This window comes from Solea senegalensis, unplaced genomic scaffold (assembly GCF_019176455.1).
Source record: "Solea senegalensis isolate Sse05_10M unplaced genomic scaffold, IFAPA_SoseM_1 scf7180000013837, whole genome shotgun sequence".
Taxonomy (NCBI): Eukaryota; Metazoa; Chordata; class Actinopteri; order Pleuronectiformes; family Soleidae; genus Solea; species Solea senegalensis.
In genome coordinates this window covers 50716-68460 of record NW_025320902.1, presented here as the reverse complement: position 1 = coordinate 68460, position 17745 = coordinate 50716, and the positions used below count along the sequence as shown (strand labels likewise).

Here is a 17745-nt window from a genome sequence, read left to right as displayed (position 1 = left end):
TAAACGCAGGGGTGTCAAACTCAAACGACCTGGAGCCAAGGAGCGTCTAGTCTGGTCAATGCAATAGGAGCTTAAAATTATGTCAATATTCCAGGATGATATTGAAATAAATATATTTGACAGAATTTCAAAGTAAAAGTGCTTGTCGTGATATGGAATTGTGTATTACTTCGCAATAATAACATATTTTTGATGCAAAATAAATCTCTTAATTTCAAAAACAGAGAAATAAATCTAAAATTAAGTGAATAACATTCACTAATTAAAACAACAAACAGGCTTATATATACACAATATATGTGTAATGTAATGTTATACACTTAATGTGTCAATCAAAACAATTTACTATTATAAAAAAATGCTGTGTTTAGTTTTTATTTTATTCTGTCTATATTCACACTGTGTTAAACAAAGAGGTCATGGTTCATGTTTTCATTATAACATGATATTCAGTGATGGCTAACATGTAATTGATTGGCCGCCAGTTTGACACCTCTGCATTAATAACTTTGTTATGCATGCATTCTATTTTAGTTGTAAAAAATAACCAAAATACAACCAAATGAGAACATTGTGTGGAAACCATGGTGCAACCACAGGAGAAAGTTTTTGGTTCCCTCAACATTTAGGGAACATTAAGTTCCTACCTTACCCGGGAGGGAGCGTTACGTAAACATTAGTTTTTGGTTCGGTTGTAACTAATCTCAGGAGAGCCATCTTTGAACGTTGAGTGTTGGTAGGGATATTAATAGAGAGCAAAAACATAAAAATGAAAAATGCACAATGAGCTCGCAAAAGTCACAACTTTATTGCACCTTCATAGTTAACTAGTATGGGTAAGAGCCACTTTCATTATGAAAGGTCTCCTCCTTGGTCAGAAAAGGTGGTGCAAAATAGAGAACCATCGATGCAAACATGTGAACCTCCATTCACACTGGCAATTGCTCCTCTGAGTCGGTTCCAGAGTCACATCCTACAAACGCGTCCTACGGAAATTAGACAGCCATAGACTCTCACTTACTGTACACACTACAGTGACATAGGGACGTTCTTGCATGAGAACAAGACAAACTCTCGTTTACACAACCGAACACACGCGTCTTCAGATAAATTCCCCAAGTGAACACCCACCAAGTGATCCACGTATTAGTAGCACATTAAAGATCTGTCTTTTCTTCTTTAAATTCTATATTTATAACATTAAATTCTAAACTGTTTTTTTAAATAGCCAATTCAAGGCAACATCTCTAGAATGAAAAGAAATGCAAAGGGCAAATCTTTACAGCATTGGGAAGGGAAACCGGTAGCACAAGATGGACTGTACAGTCTTCTACACTGGCAAAGCTAGCTTTGTTTATGTCATTAAGTTTCTCTATACATTTGTGCCTGGAGAGGTGCGAGGTGATCCTATGGTTTCCACATCTGAAATACTTTGTATAAAAAGACTTTCTACAGGATGTACAGGATGCAACATGGTGGTCCATGATATGAAATGGAGGGGTGTGTGTGTGTGTGTCTGATGAAGGTGGGATACAGGATGACTGATTCCTGAGTCCTAGCCCAGTTTGTAGGTGACCGGCGTGAGCATCAGAAAATTGCATAGACATATAAGAGACAGGAGAAAGTAAATAATTAGCATGTGGCAGTCCCATTTCAACACAGTGCCTGAAGTATAAAATGTAACCCTTTTTATTTGAGTACGTTGGTAAAGAAGTGTTTGTGGTGAGGGTCGGTACAGAGAATAGAAAGTTTAAAACCCCTTACACCGATTTCTGAAGTTTGGATTGAGGAGATGAGTTACAGTCGGATAGATAGTACAGCAAAAAAATAAGTGATCTTGTCCCATTTCCTCATACAACCACAACCACTTCTTCCCTGGGATTGCACTAATGTGTTGTGTCCACAAACAGCCATAATGTTTATACAAACTGTATGAACACAAATTCGTGGTCATAAATGTATCCGCATTAAGTCTGAATAAATTGTCAAGTACATAACCAAGATAAAACCAAAACATTTGCTGCATTATACTTTCTTAAACATTAGACTATTTTAAACCCAAATTTCACCAACACGTGGGCAAAACTTGGTCCTGAGAAACAAACCACGAAAAAAAGATAAAAGGTATAACATAAAAAATAATTATAGTTTTATTATATACTGGCTTAGATCATTGTAATTTAGTCCAATTTTAGGCGCAGGTTTTCAAAAAAAAAAAAAAGATCACTTTCAATGTGGATTATGAAGCGCAGAGTGTGTGTGTAAAGGCTTCAATTACTGTTTTGGATTTGCAGATTTTGTTTCTCATATACAGTATTATCATCATTTATATTAGCTCAGAGGACGTCAACAAACAGTAATTCATGTTTTCTGTCAAATACTGAATGAATTAAAAAGTGCCACGACTGCCACTTACTGCCACTTTTGGATTAAAAAGGGATGGATAATTTAAATTTGACACTAAAGTGGTGTAAAACTGTTGTCCTGCTTTTGGCTCATACCTATTCTTGAAAAAAGGTCTGAAGTGGAGATTAAAAAAGTTAAAATAATTTGATTTGTTTAAAAAAAAAAAAAAAAAAAAAAAAAAAAAAAAAAAAAAAAGGAGAAAAGGGCTGTGAAGTTTGTTAAGTTTGGTATACAGTTTTGTCTCAATTTCCAGTTTGCACGACCTCATCAGCAACTCTCAGCGACGGATGCCAAAAACTCTCTTCCCTCCCGGTGTTACAGACCACTTGTTCTTCCGGTCTTGGATCTTCTGAAAGATGCTGCTGCCACTCCTCCAACTTTCTCTTTTGTAATTTTTAATTTTCTTCACCTGTGCATTAAGACAAAAAGAAAAAAAAAAGAAAAGAGGAGAGGTTGGAGAGTGGGAAGAATGGGCAATGAGACCATTGGCGCTTTTCCCAGTTACAGTTCTAGCATTACTCGGCTCAACTCTACGCAGTTTGGGTATCAGGCACGTCGTTTTCCATTACTTCACAGTACCTCCTCAAAGCAGTTGCTTTCAGTGAACTGAATCATTAACTGGCTCATTAAAAAGACCAGTTCAGTACTTCCTGCATGACCAGACGCTGTCTGACACAGTCACTGAACTACAACTAAACTAAAATATGGCTGAACGGGTTGTGATGTGGCGCACAATCGCCGGCTTTCAGCAGGGCTGTCGCTAAACACGCCAGACTGCTCTTTCTTAAATATTGAAATGTTAGACATGTCCCTGCTAAATGTTGTTGTTTTCAGGATTCTTTTTAAGTCTTAACTGATCTACAGTTCATTGTTCAGTTTGATTCCCGTGTTGGTCGTCGCCCTCGGCTCAGCTCACCCGAAACCTTGGCAGAGCAGGTAATAAAAGGTACTCTCCCGGAAAAACGGAAAAGCAAAACGTCACACTACAACTGTATATTGGAAAAGCGCAAATGAGAAGTTGTATCTTATTTTTTTGTCATCATGTTGATTTGATTTTAAATCCTCACCTTTCCCCTGTCAAAGTCTTCATCCCACTCATCTATCACAGTGTCCCTCTTTGCATGGCGGATGTCTTCAATGGCATCTTTACTGATTGCAGACACCTCTCCATCCCAGCTGAGGACTAGATATGACACACACACACACACACACAATATAAACCCATCCATCAACACAAGTTACATGAAACAACACAGATTTGAATGTGCACAGACACCAAGTCTCACCGTTGGCTCCGTAAGCCTTGTCTGTGGCGTTCCTGAGCAGCTCCTCTACCACACCACTCGTCTTTTTTCCATCCCAGGCTACAGACACAGCAGGAGTCGGGGTGTTGTCTCCTAAAGTGCTTGCATCAGTTGCTGGAGCCTGGCTGCGCTTGTAGCCATCCTTGACTTGGCTGTCCCACACAACCACTTTAGCTGGATATGAAAAAACAATCTTTTTTTTTTAATGTAGACAAAGAATGAGCCAGACTATTTTTTTTTTGTAAACCACTGAAATGAAAAGGCTGCAAGGCCAAGGTGATTGTGTGTGGCATGGCAACAAGACCACAAGTTGGTTTTCTGTCTGTGCATGCAGGTCCACATCACATACCTGCACTTTGTTTGCCGTTCTCCATGGCGCTCTTTTTTGCAGGGGGCTCCCCCGTTTCACAATCATCATTCTGCCCACCGGGACTTCGTCTGCTCTCGTCCCACTGTCCCACATCTTCTTTTAGCCTCTTCTTCTTCATCTTTAATTTCTTTTTCAAAATGTTTGTATCTCCCGAATCATTCTGAACAACCGCAGCCTTCGTCTCAGAACTGCTGTGGGGGAAAAATTTAATTTTACAGAGTTAATGAGCATTTTTGTACGAGTGCGCTCAGAGCTGGAATGAGACGCGTTATCTGAACTTGACTTCAACTATTCAGAGGGTGGAGCAAATGTAACCATTTCTTCTAGAAAAAATGCTAGACGTCAGGTCATTTACAAACACTGCGAAACATGGGACATTTCTTTAATTTCCCTTTTTGTATGTATGTATGTATATGTATTATTGCATGTGATGGCTATATTGAGTCAGTTTTGAGTTGGTTGTTTCAGAAACATTGTGCTCTGGTTTATGAACTTCAAATCGAAGAAGTAAAAGACGATGAATGGACGTTTACATGTGTAACTTACCTTTCTGTTGCAGAACATGCCGAGGTTGTGCACTGTAGAGCCTCCACCGGTTGCTTCTTCTTTTTCTTCTTCTTCCTCTTCAACAACAAAGGGTCTCTTCCCTCTTCATTATGATTTGACTCACACTCTGTTGGAGTAGTGGAAGCTAATTGAGGCTTTTGCTTAGACTGTTCTGCTGCTGGATTGGATGATAGACTCCACATGCCGCCTTGACACCAGTCCTCCTCCTGCTGCTGCTTTGATGTGTCCAAATGAGATGGGACACCCTCCCGCTCCTTCACCTTCTCTTCATCGTCAGTCTCCCTATTCCGCTTTTTCTTTTTCTTCTTGTGCTTCTTTTCACTCACCGATTCCTCGAGGTCCGCCGTTATCCCGGCATCGGGGCACGTGGCTGGTTGTGTGTCACCTTCCACTTCAGAATGGCGTCGCTTCTTTTTCTTCTTCTTCTTTTTGATGACATTTAGAGTCAAAGGGCTGCTGAGGTCTGGCTCTTGGACCATGGAGATGAGGTTGTTGGAAGACTTGGGGCTCTTTGGGCTGGGACTGTGAAGGCCATTGGTTTGGAGAGAAAGGCTGGAGTTTGGTTTTTGCAGTGTGGAGAGAGGGGATTGTTTCTGAGGGCTCTGCTGATTGAAGGACCCACTTGAGTGGGCAAAACGTGATGACTGGACTTTGGGGGAATGGAATGGACCAGCTCTAGGGAGTGGATAAAAGATAACATGTTGATAAAAACACCTCCACGGTCAATTAGTATGTACAAACTGAATGACCTATGTGATTTAGGGCTCACATGTCATACCTGTGAGTGTGAGAGGTTGAGGCAGAGGTGAGGGGATTAAGCTGATTTTGATGTGTGGTGTCACTGGACAGCTGGCATGACAAACGGGGCAGAGCATCAATGCTGCTCGGACTCCAGTTGCGAGCCTGCAGTTATCGACATAAATAAAAACTTGGTGGTCTAAAGAAAATAGCCATGAATGTAACAAAAATAAGGAAGAGAATCGAATAAGGAAAGGGGCGATTAAATATATGGCGTGAAAAGATGAAGGGAGGAAAACAAGGAGGAAAGGGTATGGCAGAGAAGAATTAGAAATGGTTAGAAAAAATAAACTTAAGGAAAAAGAAGACAGACTCTAAACAAGTGCTACTGTGTGGTTGATTAGACACATACACTGGAGATACAACACGTTAACATACAGCAGAAAATAAACTACAAAATGTGTACTTGCCTTAATTAAACTGCTAATTGAAATCAATGGTCATATTTGGGATTGCAGTGTGGAGTGGGAGCAACAGGAAACCAAAGTATCATGAGCTTGTACAAAGACAGGCAGCGGTGCTGCTGTGGATGGGAATGAAGTTCACCTTCTTGGCCGACAGGGCCAGTTTCTTGGCAGGTGGAGGTGACATGGTGCTGGTGGTTTCAGATGTGATGTTGCCGAGGGCTGGGGTTTTTATTTTCGCCGTCTTCGTCTCCTCTGTGCTCTGAGAGCGCTCCACACTCTTGGCTGGAGAAGCCAGGCCATTGGATCCTTTGCGAGGGGTGGAGGGCATCTCTCCTACTGGCGCACTCTTGGGAGACGCAGATTCCTGGCGGAAAACAAAGGCCACAGGGACAGTCTGCGGTTATGCTTTTGTGCGTCCATGTGAGGCCTGAAATGGCTGTGATACGTTTGCGTATTTCAGACACAAAAGGCTGTGCCACATTTTGTACAGATGACTAGAAAATAAATAAAACTGCAATATATAATTTAAAATGATGGTTCAGTATAGTCCATATTACAGCAATATTTAGTTGGTATACAACAGTATTTTTGTCATGCATTAACTTTTCAATGTAGGCTACAAATAAACACCAAGCTGTAAGAATGACATTAGCGACGTAAAAAAAATATGGGTCATTAAGGCAAAAAGAAAGATGGAAACATTTTGGCTTACGTACCTTTGACTCTGTGGTGTCGGCAGAGGACGAGTCAGACAAAGACTTAAATGAGGTAGATGCAGCGATGCCTCTGCCCTCACCACCTTGCTTTTTGTCTCCCTCAGTTCTACCAACCCCGTTATTGGATGGGGTTGGTGTACTGCTACGGGACTGCGCTTGGCTCTGTGGAGAAGGCTTCTTCAGCTTCTTGAAAGGTTCCTCGATGACCGTGGGTCCACCCGGGAGTTTCAGTGGGCCACTGGAGGAGGACGACCAGTTATGTCTGGGTTGTGGTTGAGTGTTCACACCATTCCTGGAAATTGGCAGGCCCAAACCACCGTCCACAGACTGGATCTTACGCAGTTGTGCAGGCTCAAGTTTCTGTAAGAAGGTGGTGAAGTTGTACTAAAAATTGTATTTTCTGCCAGAATGTTTACACGCTGTAAAACTGGAGCACATAACATACCATTTCACAAAATGTATACATTCAAACATCTTATACCTTTGTGATCTGTGGGGAGGAGAGAGGCCCATTCAAGTTGGACCTCTTTATCTGTTCAGATGATGCGCTGTTCTTGCCCTGATGCAACAGTCCCTGTTTGATGCTGTGTCCGTCTGCATTCTTCTTGGTTTCAGGGATCCTATGAAACACACACACACACACACACACACACACCGCTTTATTAAATGATATGTCCAAGAGGAACAGACAACATCTTCTTTGATCTCCTGCACGACTCCAGTCTTACCTCAGGTAAAACAGCACGTACGCCTGCTGGTTTAAGACCACTTTAATGTTACTTGAGTGCACCATTGAATCGTTCATTTGGTACCATTGTCCGTTGCTGGCCTAAGAAAAAAAAGATTTATAATAAAGATCACACAAGGCCCATCATCTCCTTTACATTCTGAAAGGTGAAAGCTGGACTATTAAAAAAGTGTCAAGTGGGCAGTCATATCAATAGCAGAGAAAGATTTTAGAGACATTAAAACAGCCCGAGTCATTAGATCTCACCACAGTTGCTAACAGCATGTTCATTTTCAGATTTAGTTGTGCAGTTTACGTAAGTAACCCACATTTATAATACAACTTGCCAACTTAGAACACTGCCAATTTTGCACATTAACTAGCAGAACTAATCAGCTGGGACTGGCTGCAGCAGCCTGTGTGACCGTCATGAGGAGGATAACACGATAGAAAACGAAGGAACGGGCAGAACTGCTTGAACGCAACAAAGATTTACCGGAGAGTTACAGCATTAGTTGACATTAAATTTAATGCATCTAGGATGTTAATTAATGCAACTGAAGTCACATAATAGACTGAAATGCTGAAGCAACATCTAAATACTACTAATAAATTAATGAAGCTCTTGAATAGCAGTTCAAAAAAGTGGATTGTTACTTTGCCATTATTCCTTTTTTTATGTTTCTGCAAAACAAAAGGGAGTGTATCTAAAAATAAAAAAGTGCATCCTTACTTTGACATAGCAGTAGTAGTGGCCAGCATGACAGCTGTATCCAGAGTGCACTAGAACAGCATAGAGGCCATACATAACCGGATCACCTGAGCTCTGAGACATGTAGGGCCGGATGTTCAGAAATTCTGGGTACCCAACATCCTGGGGGGAAAAAAAAGGAAGGAAAAACAGGAGGAAAGGTTAAATGCACTGAGAAATTAGAGCACTCTCAAACAGTTAAGTGTGTGGAAAACTCTGTTAACCTTTGTTATTTTGCCACCGCTGAAGTTAGCAAACCTCTTCAGTGACAGGGTCAGTACATTGGATGTCCGATGGACTGTGAAGCGCTTGGTTGCTGGCACTTTCTTTTTGCACCTGCAGAGGGGGAAAAAAAAGAAAGAAACAGTTATAGTACGTCATAGAAAATTATGTCTATTGTGAACAAATGACTACATATTGAAAAGTATTCTAGATGTCCTGTTCATCTACTCGGTAAAGGTGGCACTCACTTAGCACACATGTAGGCATTCTCTCCACTCAACACATCAGGTTTAACAAACAGCTCCAAGGCTCGCACAATATTTGCTGCTTGCTGAAAGACAAGAGGAGAAATCTGGTCAGCACTAATGACGTCTAGAGAAACAGTGACATACAACACACACAATGTTTTTTATGGAAATAACAGATCTTGTCTTGTTCTACGTACTCGAATCTCCACGGCAATATCCAGGTATGGGTCATATGTGTCAGACACACTTTTGCAAATAGAGCATTTCACTGAAAGACAAAAATAAAATTATGATGAATAACAAAAATCTGACACTTGTACAAGTCTATAAGCAATAAAAGTCCGTTTGTGCAACTGGCTCACATTGATGACTGTAATATTTCACACAGGCTTCTGCTAAACGTCCTGTAAACACAAAATGATCAACAACTGCCTCTGACTATCAGATTGAATGTTCGGGAAAATACCTGCAATGAAAATATTGCATCATTCTTCATAAATATAACTGCAATTTAGGCTTAACTTATGATCATTTTCATTTGGACAGAATAAAATATTAAATGAAAAAGTAAAGAAATTAACCTGAAACCGATTTTAGACTCGGATAGGAAATGTGAATGTGATAGTAAATGTGAACGTGTATGAAACTGTGCAGTATCTGTAAAAGAAAGGGAAAAAGAGTCAATACCTCTTGACCTGAGGTAACCTCCAAAGATCTGGTGAACCAGTGTAGTGGCCTGGGTCTGTCTGTCGAGCCTATAGGCAGAGAGTAAATTAAGAAACAAAATATGAAAACAATATTCAAACCACACAGACATAACACTGAGAAGACAACAATTTAAAAAGTCTTACTTTGGGTAGCCATTGAGACAGGCTTTCTGCATGGCATCGATGGTGTACCGCAAAAACTCATGAGCATCCTCCTGACTTCCGAAGCGAAAATGTCGGGCAATTTCTATGAATGACAGTGGATTTTCAGCTTAGTGCCATTTCCAGGTTTTCAACATGAAGAGGTTTGAAAACTTAAAGCGTTGTGACAAATACTCATGTTTATGTGTCAATAACAGGCAGATAATGATAACTGCAGGGGGTTCAGTGGAGAATCAGGGGATGTGTATTATTTACTGCAGAGGCCAATGATCATTACATTAAATCCAACCATTGCCTGCTCAAGTGTGACATTGCAGATAATACAGACAACAAAGAGGCAGTACCCTTACTTAATCTTTGTTCCGCTAACGGTTATTTATTATCTACAATTACATTTCTGCAAAACACAATAAAAGGCACAATAAACCAAGTTTATTCAATTTATGAGCCACGATGTAAGAGTGAAGAAGGAGCCACACAGTTATGACTGGCTGGCAGTTTACTTTAAGTCTAAAAACAGATCATACTTGAATATTTTAGAGTAACAGGTTATAATGGGATTTCAGCAATTAAAAGATATTTACGCACGGCATTCAGGAACATTCATAAAGCAATAATCAGTTACTGTACACATTCAAAGACTACTCTTTAATGGGTATTTCCAGTTGGCCCCTAATGTTGGTACCATTCATGCAACTCAGACAAGCACTTCAATAATGAGCTAATAAAAAGCTCAAAGTCACTTAGTGACTTCTGCAGATTGACGTCTCATCTAAAAGTCTTGCATTAGAGCTAATGTAGCGCTGAACCCCCACTGTTATTTCCTAATGGAGAAAAGGGGGAAAGTATGAAGTGGGAGAATTATAATGTGGTCATCACCACATTCCCGGCAGAGCATCCCTGCAGATTTATGACGATGAGTCTACACTGAGTGGGAAAATGGAGCAAGACACCTCGCACTAATGACCAGTTCAAGGCCCTTCTCTTGTGGAGGAGGAGAACAACATCCTGAAGATCTGGAGTCCGCTGACAGTAAACTGGAGTGTAAGGGGTTTTACTTTGTGAGTTACCCTAGGATTACAACATCAGTTGCAGTAAGCTCTTTCAATTTTTATGTGATGACATCGCACTGTAATTTTATTTATTCGGCGGACGTGCTGAGCACAGATGTCAAATTTACAGCGCATGCTTTTACATTGTTCTAGCTGGGGTGGCACATTTCTAATTTGGCCACCGACTACATTAATATAGAGGGAAATTACAATATCAAAAGACATACAATGTGTTTGTAAGTCACGCTTTACAAAGGGGGGTTACATTTTTGTGCTAAAGCTGATCCTCTCAGCTGCCTGCAGTCACAAGGAGACAGAAAGGGCATTGGGGAGGGAAGGGGGAGGGAGGGACAAAGCACCAGAAAGAAAAGAGGTGCAGGAGGAGGAGACTTGGTTGCGGTAACACACGAGGAAGTAGCAGGCAGGTTGGGAGGACTCCTGAGAGACTATCACACATTACCTAACCATGTCAATGTTTAACACTCATCTCATGCCTGCTCTCTACATGGTGCTCATTCATACACTGCAGCTTCCCCACTCTATTTAAGTATTACAGTTACTGGCTGTTGTCATATGGGATAGTGTGCCTCTGGAAATAATCAACACCCCGAAAAAAGGTGGCAAATCCTACACTGAGGCTCTACACAAAGCACATATTGCTCATAAACAATCAGCGTTAGAGAGACGATCAAATTCTTACTTTTCAGATCTCTGATGAAGGAGACAGGCTTGATGGCATTGCCTGTGTTGGCAAAAGCTTGGATGATATGGTTCTGCATGATACAGATCATACAAAAGCCAGACTGATGACCTGAAACACAGACAACATCATAAAAGAATCTGTCACATGCGAATGAAAGTACATGGGTAATAGAAACACTGAGAAAAATCTATTTGTGTTCCAGTGCACTCCTCCTCCAAGTAGGTTCAGTATTCAGTTCAATTACTGAGAATACAGAAGCAAAATACCCACAATAATTAATCATTTATTTTTATAAATTACAGTAAAACATATTTGATAACATTAAAAATTAATCAATCTTACATTCCCACATGTAAAGTCATGCTGATCATATAATGTTATATATTTACACAGATTTCAGACACCCCTCAGTTTTAAGGTGAAAGCTGACATTAGTGCTGGGCACTATTTACACACATTTATATCACTGTATTTTTCAAACTATCAATACGGTTTCACTGTATTTTTATTTTTTATTTTTTATTTTTTAAACGTGCAAGTTCTCCAGTGAAAGACAGAGCGCCGGAGTTTTGTGGGTGTCTGTTACCATAACTACACACATTCTAGGTGCTCTACCTACCTAGCTACCATTCCATTTTCCAAAAACCGGTCTTGTGGTATGAGAAAAATTTACATCATATAACAAACAAATACTGGTTTGAGTATATGTAGTATTTGTAATAAACCCAAAGGACTCAGATATTGGCTCTGATCACCAGCTTGTTTTGTTTTCTTCTTAATCTCCTTACAATCTATTGTCTCAAACACATTCGGAGCAGTGGCTGCTGTAGAAGCACCTCAATTGCTGTAAGGTAGCCGGTTGTACAGGGTCTTGTTGCACCAGAAATAATAAATAAATAAATAAAAGAACAAAAAAAGTGTCTGTTTAAAACATTCTATTCCCTCTTCAATTCCAAAATCCATACAATTTTCACTGACAAATACTAAAACCTAAGCCTTGGACTTTTGTTGAGAATATTTTGCCCCTCATCATATGAACAAAATAACAAGTTTTGATAAGTGGACGAAAAATATGTTACCTTTATATACTTAGCAGGCACCTGTAAAACTGAAAAGGTACTTTTAGGTTTTCGTATTTCTATATCAAAAATGATCATAGCTTGAACATGTCAAAACCAGAACATGAACAAATTGAAGCAGCTTCTTTTTCTTCTTCAACTGCTTTGGCATCAATTAGCCACACACGTCTGCATGTATGCGTATAGATAATATCTTGCACATATATATGCTCATTGAGTAACAGTCTTCTTTTTTTAACTACAAACACTGTTCTAACATTAGTATAAATTAAAATTTGTGGGACACTAAGTGCTGTGAGACTGGAAGCACTAAAGAATACGAGTCAGGTACTTACAGGCTCGGCTATGCTCCTTTGAGAGTAAGTAGTTGGCAAGTGGTGGGGTGTATGTGAGACACTGCACGGTGGAGTTGAGGAAGCAGGTGTTTCCAAGGTTGTGGAGGCCGGCTCCCACCCTGTAGACACGCTCCCATTTGAGAGTAAGCTTGTTCCCTTGGAAGAGCATCTTCTGTGGTGCTGGGATCCCATCGCTCTGACCCCCAACAAAGTTCTCCGAGACTGTAAAAGTGTAGTCAGTTATGCAACATGTGTAAAAAAAAAAGAAAAAAAAAAGAAAAGAACATGGGATGTGAGCTTTTAGGGTCAAAACCAAAGCACAAAGGGCAAAATTGGGGGTAAAGTCAGACACATAAACCCCTGCAAATTTACAGTTTGTTTTAAGAGCTTACCTTGCCTCTTAATCTGGGGGGGCTCTGTGGCCTTTTGGCCTGTGGCACCCTCATTCCTTGGATTGAGGATCACATACTTGTTCTTTAAGCTGTCCAGTTGATAAGAGAAACCTTTGCTAGCTGGCTCGAACTCTATCTTCTGCAAAAGAACCTTCTTGGCAGAAGAAGCCAACAATTTGTTGAGGTCACCCTCATCTCCGGTTTCCTTTCGGCCCGGTTTTAACGCCTCCTTGAGTTTATCCACTATCGGCATTGTTGGACCATCACTGCAGAGGAAGAAAGACTGGGTGTCACTATTGTAAACCATTGTCCACTACTGTCATTTCACATAAGGCAACACATCACCCCCCTATTTCCCCAATGGAATCAAAACCATGCTCACATATCACCCAACACCTCACAGTTCAAGTTTTTTTTTGCCCTTGTTAATAATCTGCAAGTTTTTCAAAATGTATTTTGGGGGATTTTTTAAGCCTTTACTTATTATTTAGGACAGACCACATGAAAGACAAAAAAAGGGAAAAGTCTCACATTGAAGGTCTGGGGATTCTTATTCAAATAACTGGTCAATTATTATTTATATAAGTTTACAACAAATACATTTTGTTGTCAAAAACTTGCACCAACACTTTTCTTTATCCAAAAACTTTTAGTTTTTCATTACCCTTATAATAAACATGTAGTTCATACATTTTTATTTAAAATATGTGGAGATGAAACACAAATTGGAGAGACAGATCATGAGTGAATGTGAGTTAATACATTCTGTGTATCATTTGTTATTTATGATATTTCTAAAGATGGCCATTGCCTATTGAAAAACCCATATTGGTCGACCTCTACTCACAGTACTAAGACTGTGTCTAAACATAAAAGGTGAAGAGGTACACCTACTTTCGATCAAATAAATATTGAATTAATCCCTCAACTAAGTGCCTATTACCACCAACATCTGCTTGTGTCTCAGTTGGTACCTCTCCAGGCCACATATCCTGACATGGCTCCACAAAAGCTTCAAGTGCATCTGAGGAGCCAGCTGGGTCTTGGCAGCTGTTCCGTTATGTAAGACAGCAAACATGGGGAACGGATGGAGGGGTACATGTAAGATTGGAGAGGCTGAACATTTAGAGCACATTAGGTGTGAGCAGCTGTTACCATCTGCCAAGATAAATTCTTACACATATTCTATTGATTGAAAGGCAACAGCATTTCCATTGTTATCTTTATTCTGTATGTGGCATGTTTTGTTATACAAGATGAAAAAGAGAATTCACTGGCAATATTTGCACTGGCTGTGTGTTATCCCTTTAAACCTAATGGAATTGAGAGTACTGAAAGGGCCATTTAAATATAGATAATAGTGTGAGCACATTTCCACAGCAACCCTGTGCAAGAGTCAGCCCAATAAATGACTTCTGATGTGTGATTTTCAACAAAAGGCAGCAGGTTAGCAAAATATTTTCAGTACTGACTGAGGCTTCATTCAGTCCCCCTTTGCCTTGGTTTAATCAGGATGTAGTCGAGGCGTCCCCCCAACACAACAAACACTCGTAAAAGTGTTACATCATGTAGATGTCACAGTACCACATGTAAAACACCATAAGCATGGAGTACCATGTGTTCATCCGAGTGTGAAGTGATGTTACGAGGAGAGGGAGGGAGGGAGGGAGGGGAGAGAGAGGGAGAGAGAGAGAGAGAGAGAGAGAGAGAGGGCTGAACATGCATTATATGCACAAGGGCACGCTGACCTTCATGTGATGCTGATACTGAGACAACTATGAACACAAAGCTCACAGCATCACAGCTAACTGCTACACCCGGCAGCTATGTTGATGTATTTAGCACAACACAGGTTTTTGATAGGATTATCATATCATTATGCTCATTTCAAAATGCATTTGTATATAAAATATCTCAACTGCTGCACACATACAGCTGGCTGCAGATTTCAACTCCTCTCAACTATATATTGTAGCCCATGTATTGTAGGTTAAGGGTCACAATTTATCTGCCTTTCAACTCAACATAGCAGCAGCAGAGCAAGACCACCATTTTTTCAATGTACAATTTAGGGCAGCTGATGGTCGACATATGTAAGATTTATCTTTTAAACTATTTTTTTCTTGATCTGATAAAAATGAATTAAAACATTAATTATAACAACAACAAATGCATACAAATTGCAGTAAAATAAACATTTACTGAAAAGCACTTGTGGTATAGCGCCACAATCTGGATTTTGTGTCTGCACTGCATTGCACTTCTCAAATCTCATCTCAAATAAGCCTTTGGGAGAAGATTAAATTCAAATGCAAGTTCCTAACTAACACTGTATAAAAGTCTAATACGAAAAATTGATGCACCTTGAGCTGGACCAAATAGCCAACAAATAATTGATGTGACAGTTAATAACTTAATATCTTGGATGTTTGTGTTGTTGGATGTGCATGGAAACTGCTTTAAGAATTCTCTTAGGCTTTGAGTAAGTCACAGTTAGTAATATCATAATAATAAAAGCTGCAACGAACAATTGTTCCATAATCAACTAATCTATTGGTTATTTTCTCCATGGATATTTATTTGGTCCAAAAAATATTTCCCAGACCTCAAAATGACAATAATCTCACATCTTCTTTTATCCACAAACCAAAATATACAGGTTTTAATGATTTATTTGTCAAATTACACAATAACACCAGAGAATATTCACATTTAAGCTGAGATGGTCTAATATCGGACAATTTTAATTAAATAGTTGACCATTTAGAAATGTATTAATAATCGATTAATCAAGCAACATATTGTCGATGAAAATTACACATCAACTCCGGATCATTACAGACAGATAAATTACACCTGGACGACAAAGTGGGGGACAAGTGATGATCTCCAGGACCTCAAAAAACATTGATTCATTACACGTGAACCGAGTCGTGGTCATTTTTAGACACAGGAACAAATGAAACCGATGAGAATGACATACATTCTAAACTGTTTTGTTGACACTGATGTTACTTGACCACGTCAGCAGCCAAAGAGCAAAGACTTCTCCCGCAGCGTGATGCTTTATTTATATGATAATCAAATCACTCGTGGAAAGGAAAATGCGAACGATGGACTTTAGGGGGAGCACCTGAAGGCAGCACCGTTATGCTGTCACTTCAAAAATCCCTCCGTCGCTATGAGTAATTTTACGAGTTGGCTTCCTGTTTTCGCTAGTTTTCACATATCTTGGTTAGACACAACCGTTTTGAACGACACACGGTCGCGGAGTCGCAGCCTCTTCCACACCAGCTGGTCCCAACTGTTCGAGGCTAGTCGCCATAGCATACATGCTAGGTGGCTAATCTTCGCCACCGCTAACATCGAACTCAAGGGTTTGAAGTGCAGAGTTAAGACGTCGCCACTACCTCGATATACATGAAATCATTTTCTGCTGCTGTTGCTACTACGTGTAATGTCATAGTTTGCCATTTTGGCGCTTGACAACAGCAGAGGCAATATAACCTGCAAGCTAACTTAACGTGGCGAGATCCTCCATCCTGGCTCAATGCTGCAATGTGGGTTAGCATCTCAGAGTCCGAGTGGCTAACATTTCCTCACAACAGCCGCATCGTACCTGCTTTTGTTCAATAATCGCCCCCGTCATCATAGACATTCACGCGTACACGTGACACGTATTTCCACGCGGAGTTTGTTCGCTCACCTTTCGCTCAGTCGACCAAAATCGTGAACAGTGAGTTAGCTCTGCTTCTTCAGCTGTAACTCTCGGGTCTGGTATTATCGCCCATGCTGCATTAACAGAGGGCGGCGCCGAAAATGACAGACAGCGATGAAGCACCAACCAGGGAGTAGGTCCCGCCCTCGCTACCATAACCAACCAATCAGCGCGTGAACTAACGCACCTCTGTCGGGAAAGAAGCACACGTGACTTGCAGCCAGAGATGTGTTTACCATTGATATGACCGACGAGTAAAAAATGTAGGAAAATGATCAATATACCAACATATGTCACTGTATTCTACACACGTATGTTTACATGTTAACGACATTGTGCTGAGGTGAGGCTGCCACACGCCCGCCATGAAATATATTTAAAAACACATGTTAATTTCACGACTGTTGCTGATGCCGAATGAACCAAATATTACAGTTAAACTAAATTAAACTTAAACACGCGAGGATTGCGTCTGTATTAGATAAACCGTTCCATACATGACCATGTGATACAACAGCAGCTGCTCATGTACAATGACAGAAAAAAAGTTAAGTGTAAATTGATGTCAGATAAATACATCTTTCACTGCTCAAAATTATTCATACACAGTGATTGTGTGGCATGCTGCTTGACATCATGTTTGATAAGTTGCTCATAATTGAACATGTGGAGGAATGTCAGTGAATGTCACATTCTGTTATTTCCACTAGTCGGCAGCAGATTGCTGTCGTAGTGTATTTCCCTGTCCTTGCCTGTGTAAAGCCAAGTAAATCCAAGTTTAAAAGAAAATAAATAAATAAAAGCCAAGAATAACACCATATACAATCATTTACTGCACCTTTTTTTTACCCATCTCCATTGCTTTTCATGGACCACTCCCTTGACCACGTTTCCCTTTAAATTATTTAAAATAAAGGAAGTACTCTGCAGTTATGTTACTTGCACTTATTGTTTTCTGATTTTATTTGTTCTTGTCAAGGTTGTGTGGTCTTCTTGTTATAGAAAATCTTTTTGTGGCAATCAAGTGAATGATGTGAATTGTGATTCTGTTGCAGCTGGGTCAATCCTGAATTGGAGGACA

General features: G+C 40.1%; 1 protein-coding gene across 2 annotated transcripts; it reads right to left on the bottom strand.

The window, feature by feature from the left end:
* Positions 1-789: 789 nt before the first annotated feature.
* Positions 790-16764, bottom strand: usp36 (ubiquitin specific peptidase 36). 2 transcript variants are annotated; one of them, XM_044015752.1, is made up of 20 exons: positions 16653-16764; positions 12947-13212; positions 12555-12776; positions 11138-11248; positions 9368-9470; positions 9204-9271; positions 8714-8784; positions 8517-8599; positions 8271-8382; positions 8029-8169; positions 7297-7397; positions 7050-7188; positions 6569-6928; positions 5992-6216; positions 5426-5550; positions 4627-5322; positions 4060-4271; positions 3693-3884; positions 3474-3589; positions 790-2815 (listed from the first exon to the last, which is right to left on the bottom strand). In XM_044015752.1, exons 2-20 carry the CDS (start codon positions 13197-13199, stop codon positions 2684-2686), a joined length of 3462 nt encoding a protein of 1153 aa, XP_043871687.1. In that variant the 5' UTR covers positions 13200-13212; positions 16653-16764; the 3' UTR covers positions 790-2683. The 2 variants fall into 2 exon arrangements, with proteins under 2 accessions (XP_043871687.1, XP_043871689.1); XM_044015754.1 differs by having other exon boundaries at positions 4060-4268.
* Positions 16765-17745: the final 981 nt, after the last annotated feature.